The sequence below is a fragment of the Pholis gunnellus genome, assembly GCF_910591455.1.
Source record: "Pholis gunnellus genome assembly, chromosome: 15".
NCBI classification, from domain to species: domain Eukaryota; kingdom Metazoa; phylum Chordata; class Actinopteri; order Perciformes; family Pholidae; genus Pholis; species Pholis gunnellus.
Window position 1 is genome coordinate 3,643,805 of NC_136542.1, and position 13,017 is coordinate 3,656,821.

The following is a 13,017-nucleotide window of genomic DNA, read 5'->3' on the forward strand; positions in this document are numbered from 1 at the left end:
CCAGCTGACTCTATAAGACCAATACTTACCTTGTTACAGTTGATATTTGCTTCACTCATTTGGCAACAAAACATTTGATGAATGAGCAGTTTGGGGGAAGTTTCTGGTATTTTCAGAGCCGTAAAATGATTCTTAAATCAGGCTGAGGATGAATTGACCCTGTTGGGCTGAATAGATACTGACTGGATTGTTATTTTTTAACTTCTGTTTCAGAAACAAAATGGTTTACAGATATCTCTAAATGAATGAAGGAATCTTTACCACTGAATAAAAGCTGGGTGTAGTGACCAGCTGCCAGTTGTGTGCTGCTAATCTGAGCGTTCATGTCAATCTGTCGTGTTACTTGTAATCCCAGCCTTCGCTGCCACGGTTGAACAATCCCATTAACCTAAGTCACCGATCACATTAACTGCGTGCACTGCATTACGGCAACTCGGGTCACATCCTGTGATGTTTAACATTAAAGTCAGTACACAGAGGGAGTCCTAACAGCGATGATTGCTCAGAATAAAACCACTCGAATACATACAAACCCTAATTAGCTTTCAGAAAATTACTAATCAGATGTTTCTTTCCATTAATATCTACATTATTTTATTAAGCAATTCATTTCTTATTTTATCCAAAGTAACATTTTCAAACATCTATGGAAAATGTTTCAGTTTAAAATGTTATAAAATAGAGAAAAAGCAGAAAATCCTCACATTGAGGAAACTGAAACCAGAGAAAGACTTAAATGATTCATTAATTATAAAAAAATAGATAAATTGTCTGTCAATGAACATATTTAAGCTCAACTCCACACACTCAATTATAAGTGATTATATTTTGAAAGAGTCGATACAGATGAAGAATTTAAAATTGGCTTTAATGACAAGATTATTATGTTGTTTCATGTTTGTAAAATGAGTGTAAATGTATATTTTCTTTACTCTTTCTGTTAATGTGGCACGAGCACTGTGGAGATAAAAATTGAATTAATTTCAAGGAGAGAGAGAAAACATAGGTGTGTATTTTGACAAAGTATCACTTGAGGTCAGAGGCCATGTTTATTTCTGCCCTCCTCGCACTAAAGCCGCTGCAGGTTTCCTGACTTTCTTCATTCCATCAACCTGCACGCCCGGCCTTACGGAAGAGGATTAACGGGGTTCAGCTGCACGTTGTCACACATGAGAAGCACTGTAAATACTGTCAACAGTGAGGGGAGCTGCTCACAGCGACCCCTAGAGGGCTGCAGCTGTATGTGCAGGACCAAAGTGAACACACTCATTTGACTCCAGAGCAACACAATGTCTATTTAAATGTGTTACTGTTATTGTGACCTCTCTTTAAAGGTAATGACCACACATGAACAGTTATAAATTTAACCTCAGAGGGATTTTTAAATCTCAGATTGTGTCATTTGAAGGATGTTTATAGGTCGTAAGAGGGGAACTTCACCGTAGAATGTTACCTTAGTCTTTAGGAAATACTGATGAGCGTTTTCCACAATATTCTGACATTTTATAGAATTAGAGATTAATCGCATATTAAAAAATAGCATATTAATCTCTCTCTCTCGCTCTCTAAAGAAATCCTCTTTAACGACGACTTCCTCGACCTAAAGGCCCGAACAGTTAATATTGTGCTTTAGTGAATGTGGAGCCTTCAGGGTGCCTGAGGTTCAAGAGTCTATAAGTTGTCTGGTGCATTTATATTCATTTCTTTATGTTAATAGTCTGAAAACACATCGAGGATAATGTCTCTGTGGAACAGTCTGACACAACGTTGCAAAAAGAAACTGTAAATGAGAAAATAATAATAATGTGACAGTTTCCAAGCAGCGTCTTCTCATACAACGGTCTGTATATCTTACAAAAAGCGAGTTGATTATGTGGGTTATATACAAATATAGTACATCACTTTTGTAAGTAAAGCTACAAACTATGTATGAGAACAGCCCGAGTAAGGGCACAGGAGAGAATGGAGTCCAATTCTTCATTAAAAAAAAGTCTAATTTTCATCCTATACGGTTGAAAACGATTCAAACTAATTTATTGGAAACTCCAGTGAACATTAATTCACTTTACATACTTTATATATCAGGAGAAGACAGTAATGATCAAAGGAACATGTCTTTACTTTGACGGTACAGCACTCAAATAAGAAAGAATATAACGCAGAAACATGAAGAATAAAAGCAGGAAATTAAGCTTTAATCTATAAGTTATCTGCTCATGAAAGAGTCTCACATATTGCTTTTTTTTACAGGTACAACAATCTTCTCACGCTGAATGTTTTTCTGTGTTCAGTCGAAGTAAATCTGCCTCCAGGGTGGATGAGACTGAACTCGGCTCACAGTCCTGAATGATGTCCGTCCGTCTCCGTGTGTCCTCTTGAGACGGACACACAACCGGTCGCGCTGGTGCTTCACTGCAGCGTCGTCTGTTTCACAACCCTCCCTTCTTTGTCAATGGCAAAGTTGTAGTTCTTTGGATTGTCCAGAGCTGCTTCTATACGCTGATCCAAGTTCTCCAATGTGATGAAGTTCTTTGCATCCTCCTGTAAGAGTCACATTATGTAAGATCAGTATTTAGGAATTTAACCACGGTGCTATTTTGAGGCAGAATTTCAGATTTTCCTCTATTTTGTTGCCCACAAAAACATGAAAAAGTAGCAATTTTAATAAACATGTTTTACTCTAGTTTGGAGGGAGAAAGCAGAAAGCAGATAAACAAAAACAGAGAAAAGAATCATACCTGCAACTTCAAAATTTCCTTCTCTTTTTCTTTGATGAACTCTTGCTGCTGCTGTTCTCGCTGAACGACAGCTTCTGCCTGCTTACGCTCAGCGTCCTCCGTTTCCTTCTGGATCCTCAACATCCTGAAAGATACAGAAGAGAACGTGAGCCGTTACTTTTGGAAAATAATAGAAAAACTAAAATAAACAAGACATAAAACCAAGAGTGGTTGATCGCATCCTAAAATTAGGTTTCTACTCCCGATGTTGTGATTTGGAGTTTCTTCTTACCGGACTTGGAGTATGCGGAGGTTCTCCTGGTTGTTGAAGGCCATGAGGGCGCGATGCTCCTCCGCCTCCTGCCTCGCCCTCTCCTCCGCCAGGGAGCCCGTCTCCTCCTCGTACCTTTTCCGAAGCACCTCCTCCTTAAACTCCAGACTGACAAGACACAGAGGAGAGAACCACGTCAATACAAAAAAGGACACCTACATATTCAGAAATACCAGTCTACAGTAAAGTCTGTTGGACTTTGTATATACTATAATACGATTAATCACTTTAGTCTTGTTTGAGTTTAACTGTACTCATTCTGTCTTTGTGCTGCAGCAAAAAACGAATTTCCCTTCTGGGGATCAATAAAAGTTAATATTATCTCATCTTATTGACCAGCTTCCTTCAAAATAAATACATTTTAACACAGTGTTGATTCAAATTAGGGGATGCAATACCCGTTAACCTACCGAAGCGCCCTGGTGATCATCTGGTACTCCGAGTATCTCTCCTTGAGGACGACCATCTCCGTCGCATCGACCGGAGGAGGCACCTTGATTCGCCCCTCTTTAGACTTGGCCACCGGGTCGGTGCGGGACTTTCTTCCCCGGACAGCCTCCACGATCACGGCGCTCCTGGGTGCGAGGAGCCGTGTCACCTGCACGCTCCTCCCGCCGATTACCTGGAACATGACGGCGTCGACAAAAGTGGCTCCCGGGTGCAGATGAGTGTAAGTCGCTCAATGTAACAGGTTAATCAAAAGCATTTGAAAGTTAACATTGAGACAGAAATGTTATCGACAGAAGGCAGCGGCCATTTTGGTGAACTCTGACCGGCGGAAGTAATTAGCAACGTAGCTAGCCAGGTCGGCTAAGGCGTCCGTTAGCCTCTACCGCCATCTGTAGGTTGCAGACGATACTTTTTTAAATATCAGTATGTCATAGACCGTATATAAGAAGCAGGATGTGCTCCTTATTGATGTATTAAAATAGTTTTCACATAGCTCTCCTACACCGGTGTTATAGTCTTAACAATAATGGCAGCTAGGTAGCTACGAAGCTAGGTAGCTAGTTAGCTTCACAATTGTTAAGCAGGCAATTGTATTTATAAACAGTTTATACAATGTGTATATAAATCTTTTATTTAAATAAGAGTCGCAATATCACATTGTAGAAGTACACTGTTACAAGTAAAAGTTCAAAAGTATTCTTAGCAGAAATAGAGTAGAATATATCAGAATAATATAAAATGACTGAATTATAATTATTGATGAATTAATGTGTACATCACTTTAATGTTGCAGCTTCTAAATGTGGAGCCAATTTGGACCAATAAAGTCTTATTTTAACCTATTATAACACATCATTCTTTGTTAATTTTATTAATCTTAATCTGCAAAATAACAATTTACGTAGTTATTAAAAAAAAGTAAAACGTACAGTGTTTCCCTCTGAATTGTAGTGGAGTAGAAGTATAAAGTAGCATTAAGTGAAAGTACTAGTATACTAGTAGAAGTACCGCTAAATTATACCTAAGTACAGTACTTGTAAATGTAATCGTGAAAGGGGGGAATTTATTTGAGTGTTTTAGTGATATTGGAGCCTTGATTACTCTTATGATGGTCTGTTTATTGTCTGTGTTGTTTGTAAAAATGAGTGTTAAAATAGATGCCTCATCTACTGCGAACCAAGTAACCTCAACCTAAAACTAAAAATAACAGACTTTGTATTTGATGTTCTCAACAGAAGAGACCAACTGGCTCTTAAAACGAGACGGTGACACAATACTTAATGTTCTGTATGTTGAGCTATTGTTTCACACTCACAATACGAGATAAAATATTTTTTTTTGTGTATATCTTTCTTCAGGGTGCAGTGGGATGCCGGGTGTCGGCCTGGTGACGGATGATGCTGAGTCGAGGTACCAACACATTACAGCTATACAGTCAGCGTGCCAAGAACATGGAATGATGGGAAATGGTGCAGTGCCGCTTATTGTGACATTGAGAGCTGTAAGTGAGGAGAAGTTTAAGCAGCATGAATCGCTTCATAAGTGTCAAATGAAGACAGGAGATGTGGACTGATTTGCAGGTCAGTTATATGTTTATTCAGCTTGTTGCCGGCTGTTACAGGTACACCGAGTGTGCAGACTTTTGTATTAGTTTCATAGATGTAAAGCACCATTTAGGTCTAACATCAGCAGACAAACAACAAGGAGCTCCTGCACTTATCTTTCAGTTTCATTGTTTAGCTTTGAATGAACTCACAGAACAGAAAACAAATCTAATGCAGATAAGCTGTGAGACACACTGCATGAATATAAGGAGAAACCAGAAACAATTTAGTCTTCCAAAGCATTTACATGTCCAAATGCTTAAATTACAAATTTAAATAACCAGCCAAATAGAAAGACCCAAACTCACTCTGGTTTTTAAACCAACCAATATCTCTAGTATTTGTGTAAATGCAGAGGAAGAATAACTAAAAAGGACAAAAATGGGTCTTTAATATCGTGAAAATAAAGGTTTTAAGGTCACTGGTTCACTGACTGTTAGAGAACCAGGGCTGCAGGACAATGCAGGATTGATTGGGAGAGTTCCTGATCAATAATGCTGCAGGTTTCTTGCATCAGTTCAAACACGGATAAAGTCCAAGCATCGAGAGGTAAAAGGGATATTTGTCCTCCTTCACAAACAATTGGTCAAATGTTTGCACAACGAGGGATCAGAAGAGTTGAATAGTAACTCTGCTGCTTGGACCTTCACGTGTGTGACAGAGAGGAACTCAGCCAAAACAATACAGCTGTCCGACTTAGCTATGTCACTAATGCAGTGCAGCCACTCTGCATTTTACAGTTTGCCATCTTCTTGATGTGCGGTGTCAGAACGTGTGTAGAAGAAGGGGGACTTCTGGTGGACCTCTTGTTTAGCACAAGGGCGCATCTGTCTTGAGAAAGGATGAGCTTTGGTTTGGTTTTGGGAGGAGTAAAGGATGGAGGGGAGTATTTGGGGTAGAGAACGTTAAAGAAATGAGGGAGGGAGAGGGGTGATGTTCAGGTCAGGGGTGTGAAGAATTCAGGTTGATGCCAGACTAGTGGCATTTAGGTTTTAGTTGAGGGCGGGAAAGGAAGGGTAAGCCAGGCGAATCTCTTCCCCCTCCAGAAGTTTCCTGGAAAGAAAACAAATCATCCTTATCCTAACTGTCGTGTGAAATTAGAGATACAATAAAACATCTTTTAAAACATAGTCATAGTCATAAAATCATACACGTTTGATTAAGAGGAACTAAATGTCCACATCCAGATCTCACCTGTACGCAGCTATCTCAATGTCAAGGGCCATCTTCACATTGAGAAGGTCTTGGTACTCTCTCAGGTAGCGCGCCATCTCCTGCTTGGCGTCAGTGATATCCCGCTCCAGCTCACTTATCCTGATCTATAAGTGCATAAGAAACACAGACATTCATTATCAAATATCACAGTTAGTGATGCTAGACACGAGGGACTTTTTTTCCTTGAAGAGATTTGCTACGTTGTGCTCTCACAGGTAATTCGGACAGTCGCTGTGAGCCTGCCATCATTTCCTGCTGAGCTCTACTTTTCACGCATCGTATGTCTGACCTTGAGGCCAAAACCCTTTACATGCCATCTTTCATCTTTCTGCTGGAGGAGAAGATTGCTCCTGCTCTGAGAGCGCCAGACCAGGTCCCACATACTGGTTCACATTCCCCTATTGGGTGTCTATTCATGCAGATCGGGATCCAGTTGACCCTCATTCACCTGGTACTTTGCCACGTCTTTGGCCTGCGTGTCCTCCAGATCCTCCAGCTGCTTATGAAGGGAGTCGATGACGTTCCGGAGACATTCGATCTCAGAGGAGCGGGACTGAAGCAGCCGCCGGTACTCCATGGTCTCCTCCCGGATGGCGTGCACGGCCTCGTTGTTCTTGCTGGCCATCTCCGCCACGCTCGCGAACTTGCCCTTGTACCAGTCCTCGGCGGCCTGCATGTTCTTGTTGGCCAGCCGCTCGTACTGTGCCCGGATGTCTCGCAGGGCGGTGGAGAGGTCAGGCCGATACACCTCCATGTCCACGCTGATGTTGGCCACCTGCAGCTGGGCCTGCAGCTCTGCCTGCTCCTCCGCAAAGACTTTCTTCAGGAACACCATCTCATCGCAGAGAGAGACCACGGAGGCCTCGGCGTCACAGTTGGAGAGCACGGCCCTGTCGGCATCCTCCCTGGCCCTCTGCAGGGTCTCCTCGGTATCCATGCGCCGCTTCGCTTCCTCCTCAAAGCGCTCCTTCATCTGCTCGTACACGTCGCGCAGGTAGTCTCTCTCCGCCTCCATCTGCATCTTGTCCCCGTTCTCCGAGTCTATCATGGCCCTCAAACTCCGCGACTGCCCCTCATAAAGCGTCTGCAGACGGGACGGGTCGTTCTGACGCCTCCTCAGCGCCTCCAGCTCGGCCAGCAGGGCTCGGTTCTGCTGCTCCAGGTGCCTCACCTTGTCGATGTAGGTGGCGAAGCGGTCGTTCAGGTCCACTAGCTGCTCCCTCTCCTGGGAGCGCAGACCCACCAGCTCTGTGTTGAGGGAGCTGGCCTGAGCCAGGTCCATCCGCTCAGACCCGTCTGGCAGGGAAGAGGAGAACAGCCTCGGGATCCTCTTCCCAGACGGAGGAGCTCGAGGAGTAGAGTAGAGGGAGGAGGACATGGAGGATTTGGCGGTGGATTGGGAGCCTCTGTAGCCGTCCCAAGGGCGGCGGAAGGAGAAGGAATCGTAGCTCATGGTGAATTTTTTGTTGTGGATTTTTTTTGTTTGTTTAAGAAAAGGATGTGGATGTTTCAGAAGGTTTTTTTTTTTAATGTCCCCCTTGTTCTGCACACCATCGGTGAGGATGAGCGGGCGTTTTGCACTGCACCAGCTCAGTGATGCTGCAGATCCCTGGCTTTTATAGAGTGAGGCTGCCCCCCCCCCCCCACCACATAAAAGCATCAGTCCTGTCAGCATCCACCAGGCCAATAGCAGACTGCTGCAGTGAGGAGAGAGGAGGTTGGTTTTCAGACTCTCTCTCAGCCCAAACAGGCAGAATTGATGTGGTAGTGCAGGTTTTCTATTAATCTGACCTAAAATTTGCATCGCAATCAATTACTCTCATAACTCTATGCATTTCTGTAGGCATCTTTTACTCGACTTTATTCCCCGAATGCAGGCTCAGATGCATCTCTCAAAGAATAAACACAGCCTTATTATTACAGTGAAAATGACTGGAAACGAAGTCTTTTCCACAACCCGTCTAGAGAGATCAATACAAAGCACGTAAAGGGGCATTTACTTTAACAGGCAGCCACTTAAAGGTTTTAACGTTATAGAAAACAATTAATTAATTGGCACACAGATTGCTTGGTACTTAAATCGATTGACGTGGTTGATAAGTGCCCACTGCTTTATGTGAATCATATGAACGATGGTTGAATATTCCCACATACACAGATATCAAGGACCTTTCCTAGCTGAACATTACACAGATGGCTGGTGCTTTTATACTTATACAGATCATTTTCATCTTATGTACTTCTCTTTGTTCATCACTACTCTTCATTGTTTCCTGTGTTGCTATGAATGTCCTTCACGACGCTCTATATATCGCTGTTGTTCCCAGAGAATCTCTAGTCGTATCCGTTTGATCTATCTAGATTGTACATCGATGAGTCACTGATATCCCGACGCCGACAGTTTGTGGGAGACACCACAGAGGAAGAATCTGTATCTGCTGACACAGAGAAACAGTCCTGTGTAACATCCAGAGATGAGTCAGAGGGTGCCTTTTAAATCATCCTCGGTGTTGAAAAAGAGGCATCAAGCTGATCCTCTCGTACAGAAATCGATTGTAATTTCTGCCCAAGGACCTGTTTCTGGTGGCAGACATTTTGGACTTGGTACAGTTGTAAGACCGTCTCTTTAAAAGCATTAGAGGGTGTCAGGATTTGTAATCCTACCGGACTCACTATTTGACCCCCTGACAGTAAAGGGAAAATAATTAAGATTTCTCACACAAGATAAACAGTTTATTGGCAGAGTGTGGGTTTAGTAGTATTTAGTTTGAGAATGCACACACAGCGAGCACATCAACAGTACCACCACGATGAAGGCAAGATGGCCTGAAAACACTCAGGGCATAAAGCACCATGCTGTATTCCATAAAGTATGGAGAAAGTATGGAGAAAAGTCTTTGCATCCCGTGGAGTCTAACTACACATCGAGCCTTAAACATGCAAATGATAAAGCAATATTATAATGCCGTCACGTGACACCATTTAGTTCTCCTTTCGGTTTTTGTTTCCAAACTAAACACCCGCCAAAATAAAAGATGAGAAGTTACTTTATCTGATCCAATTATTCCTTTTGGATCAAAGGCTTTTGTAGAGGAAGATACTCTAAAGTCTGTTCATGGTGTTGCATTTCTCCATCAATATTTTTCTCTCCATTTAAAGCTGGAGTTTATCAATGTATAGTTGATGTAGCAGGGACCATGCATGCAATGCAACAGATGTCTCCTGTCCCTGGTTAGTGTTATTCAAGCTATAATGTAGTTCACTCATAAACAGTTTAACCTAATGGCGTTTGATTTGTGGTGCTTAAGGCACCAAAAAAGGCATTTGATAACTCAATGGCAGTGTCTTTTTGCAAATAGTTTAAGGTTACTTAGAAGGCCTTTGTACCTAAATACTTCCACCAGCAGCCTTAAGGTCTGTGAATAATCCTAAAAGACATACACCGAGTAAATATAAGAGGAACATGTGCTGTTTTAGGGAGGACCACTCCTTAACATAGTTAATGCTCAATAAGTCTCTTGAATTCCATTCAGCTGCTCCAGTTCCAGGTTCCAGTTGCATGTTTGCTCACTGTCATGACTTAGCAGCATGTTTTATTTTCATGTTATGACTAGTCTTATGTCTGCTGTGTAAAAGCCGATTGTTCCAGCTCCATCCAAAGGGTACAAAAGCAGTTTAAAGGTAGTTTAGGGGTTAGAGAAAGGTTTCTCCTGTCATAGATTTATGACGGCATGGCCTGGAAGCCACAGCACGTGTTGATCATTTAACATGAATAATGTTTCCAATAGAAACGCTCACACAACTGTGAATTGTTAACTGTCGTAGAGGGTGATAAGGTCCATTTATGTTGTTGCAGTTCTTGGCAGTTGCCAATAGATCAATAAAACTCATTGATTTCTTAACATTTAACGGGACTGCTCGCCAAAAAAACACAATAAAATGTGTTCCCTCTCTTTTAGCGGGAGTGTTTTTATGTGACTGTGAGTATTTAAGCCTTCAGCTGTAATTCCCTTAACTACAGTGAGTGACAATTAACATATTTTTTAAATAATGCCATGCTCACAGCACCAAGATAGTGATTTTTGTTTAAAACACTCAGTGCCTCATTTCAAATATGACACGGTTACTTACAACAATCCACAGATCTCATTTTGAAAAGTTTCATCTAGAACTATTACAAACCCAACAACAAATGCCCACCAGTTGTTTTTCTCTGCACAGAAAGAAGAAACTCTCCCCAGTAAGGCCTGTGAATTATCATTTATAACATTTGAAAGTTGTCAGTGTCAGACAGGTGAGGTTACACACATCAGACCAAGTCAACCAGTTTCACTATGTTTCAAACACTAAAAGATCTTCCTGATCTAGTCTCGCGAGGGACCAATCCATCATAAATAAGCACCATGTATTATCTCAGCTCAGTTCTTCATTAATGGACTCTATTATTACATCATCTTTATTAAATGACTTAGAGTCCAGTGGAGATCTTTCAAGAAAGGTTATTGTCATTTAAGGTTTGAACACTAGGTGGCGCAGTGTGACTATTTCAGAGGAAATACAGTTGTGACAAAATAATCTCAACTCAAAGTAACATTCAGTCACATCCTCTGCTGCGCCTTCATGATGACGTGTATTAAAATCAGTTGTAGTCCCAAGTAGTCAAAGAAAAATGCAAATTACATGTTTATTCAGAGTCATTTACAGTGAATATATTTCCCAATGATACATAAAGTAAAAACAGAAGTACGTAAAACATTTCTATTGAGAGATAAAAGACTTTGGAATGTCAGGCTTTGCATTGCTAAAATGTTTCACCCCTTTCAATACATTTACAAGAGTTGCAGAAATACATTTCCACTTAAAACAAAAAAAAAAATCTATTCAGCATCCGTGTTTTTGAACAGTAAACTGAAATAATAGAGCTTGGAGCTACTTGAAGAGCATGTGCTGCGTCTCAGATCTTCCTTTTACATTCAGTTGAAATCTGCAAAATCCTATCTACATGAAATCACATCATGAATATATAAGACATGATCCAACATAGAAACGATACAGAAATGACCCTTTAGGCTACGTCTCAATACAAAAGTGTATTCCTTTGGTAGAAAACATTTATCTGCAGGAAAGCATGGCCTGTCCGACTCCTTCCATCCACGAGCCAATGGACTCTAATGGGACTAAACATTCATCTGCATATTCATTCATGTTGGCGTCTCATAATAATAAACCAATAAACCCAGAGCAGCCCGCTGACATGCACAGGGCTGTCTGCACTGGCACTGTGCTTCTGACTACAGCATGAAGGTGGTCATTCACAGGTCGATCTGTACAGTACTTTGGTTCATTTTCTATCACCAATCCTTAAGAGTGCTGGGTGGGGGGGGGGGGGGGGGGGGGGGGGGTTATTGCGCGCAATGCATCCAAGTGTAAACTATGTGCCCACAGAGTTGCAAGATAGACCAAAAGAAACCCATTACAAATGAAGCAGTGACACGCAAAACAATATTAATAAAAATCTTATTTTTAAAGTCTTTCACTCCAGACTTGTCTTGTGCATGAAATGGGGGGGGGGGGGGGGGGGGGAATCACTGCCATACACGCTAGGAATTTACAGTGCAACTCAAACTTAGAAGATTTTCAGCCGTTTGCCAATCGGTCTGCCTCCCTTCGCCACTCTCTGGCTCGGCTGGTCTCTAGAGAGCGGGCAGTACTTGATGGTGTGCGCGTTGTCGCCGTTGGCACTGCAGAGCGGGCAGGTGTACGCCCGGAGGATCGGGCACAGGACTCTGCCGTCCGCCGTCTTCAGGATGTGGGTGCCGTAAACCTCCTCCGGTGCGCCGTTATTCCGACAGAAGACGCACACCTTCGGCTCCGGCTTGCCCCTCTGAGTCTGTTTGCGCCTCCGGTCCATGGAGAGCAGGTCGAGGCCGGCGAAGCTCCCCCTGTAGGGGGGCGAGTCTCTGTCTCCCAGCGGCGAGTCACCCGCGAGGTGCTCGTACGGTCTGAGCAGCGAGATGCGCTCCTTGAGATCGTAGATGGAGCAGCAGTCCAGGTGTCTGTCACCTTCCCTGCCGTGCCCAATTACGCAGGAGCAAACCGGGGAGTCGTCCTCCAAGCCCAGCGTCGCTTTAAGGGACTCGGTTATGGAGTTGGGGCTGCAGGACGGGCTGTTGATCTTGTTTTTGGCCACGAGTGTCGACAGGCCGAGGTAGTCGTTCCAAAAATTGAAGGTGTTGTCATACGGGGTCCGCGCGTCCAGGTAGCCGCTGTCTAAGAAATCCATCCTGTCGGAGCTGCAGAGTCTAACGTCCGCAGAGGTGAATAGGTGTGTTTGTCAGCATGAGTGTGTCTGGCGGAGGGGGTCTACTCTCTTCTCTTGCTGGGTCGAGTATGCAGAGCAGTCAACATGTAGGCGCTGATAAATCCCCCAGAATAAAACAGAGGGGGCGTGGTTTGGTTCAAGTTGATTTCCTCTCTGGCTCCAGAGGAGGGTCCGCAGAGCAGAGCAGGGAGGTACTGAGTTTCCCTCCCAGGATGTGACTATTATCACTGAAAGAGTATCTCTTTGTGTTGCAAGAGAGTTCTCTGTCCTGTTGGAGATAAACTGATTATATGTTTTATTCTCTTGTTGGTTTTGTCCTTTGTAAGGCAAAGGCTTGGTGAGACATCAACCTGGTAAAGTTAACCCATAACTATGTTA

At 42.9% G+C, this 13,017-nt stretch overlaps 3 protein-coding genes across 3 annotated transcripts; all 3 read right to left on the reverse strand.

The window, feature by feature from the left end:
* Positions 1–2,095: 2,095 nt before the first annotated feature.
* Positions 2,096–3,804, reverse strand: mrps26 (mitochondrial ribosomal protein S26). The gene is made up of 4 exons (XM_079174628.1): positions 3,459–3,804; positions 3,010–3,156; positions 2,739–2,862; positions 2,096–2,541 (listed from the first exon to the last, which is right to left on the reverse strand). Exons 1-4 carry the CDS (start codon positions 3,677–3,679, stop codon positions 2,410–2,412), a joined length of 624 nt encoding a protein of 207 aa, XP_079030754.1. The 5' UTR covers positions 3,680–3,804; the 3' UTR covers positions 2,096–2,409.
* A 2,212-nt stretch (positions 3,805–6,016) lies between these two features.
* Positions 6,017–7,817, reverse strand: neff2 (neuronal intermediate filament family member 2). Its single transcript, XM_079174627.1, has 3 exons — positions 6,766–7,817; positions 6,297–6,421; positions 6,017–6,155 (listed from the first exon to the last, which is right to left on the reverse strand). The coding sequence occupies exons 1-3, from the start codon at positions 7,768–7,770 to the stop codon at positions 6,095–6,097; spliced, it is 1,191 nt and encodes a 396-aa protein (XP_079030753.1). The 5' UTR covers positions 7,771–7,817; the 3' UTR covers positions 6,017–6,094.
* A 4,126-nt stretch (positions 7,818–11,943) lies between these two features.
* On the reverse strand, positions 11,944–12,641 carry LOC306706951 (nanos homolog 1-like; the record flags this gene model as incomplete). The annotated part of the gene is made up of 1 exon (XM_079174206.1): positions 11,944–12,641. Exon 1 carries the CDS (start codon positions 12,598–12,600, stop codon positions 11,944–11,946), a length of 657 nt encoding a protein of 218 aa, XP_079030332.1. The 5' UTR covers positions 12,601–12,641.
* Between the last annotated feature and the right edge of the window lie 376 nt (positions 12,642–13,017).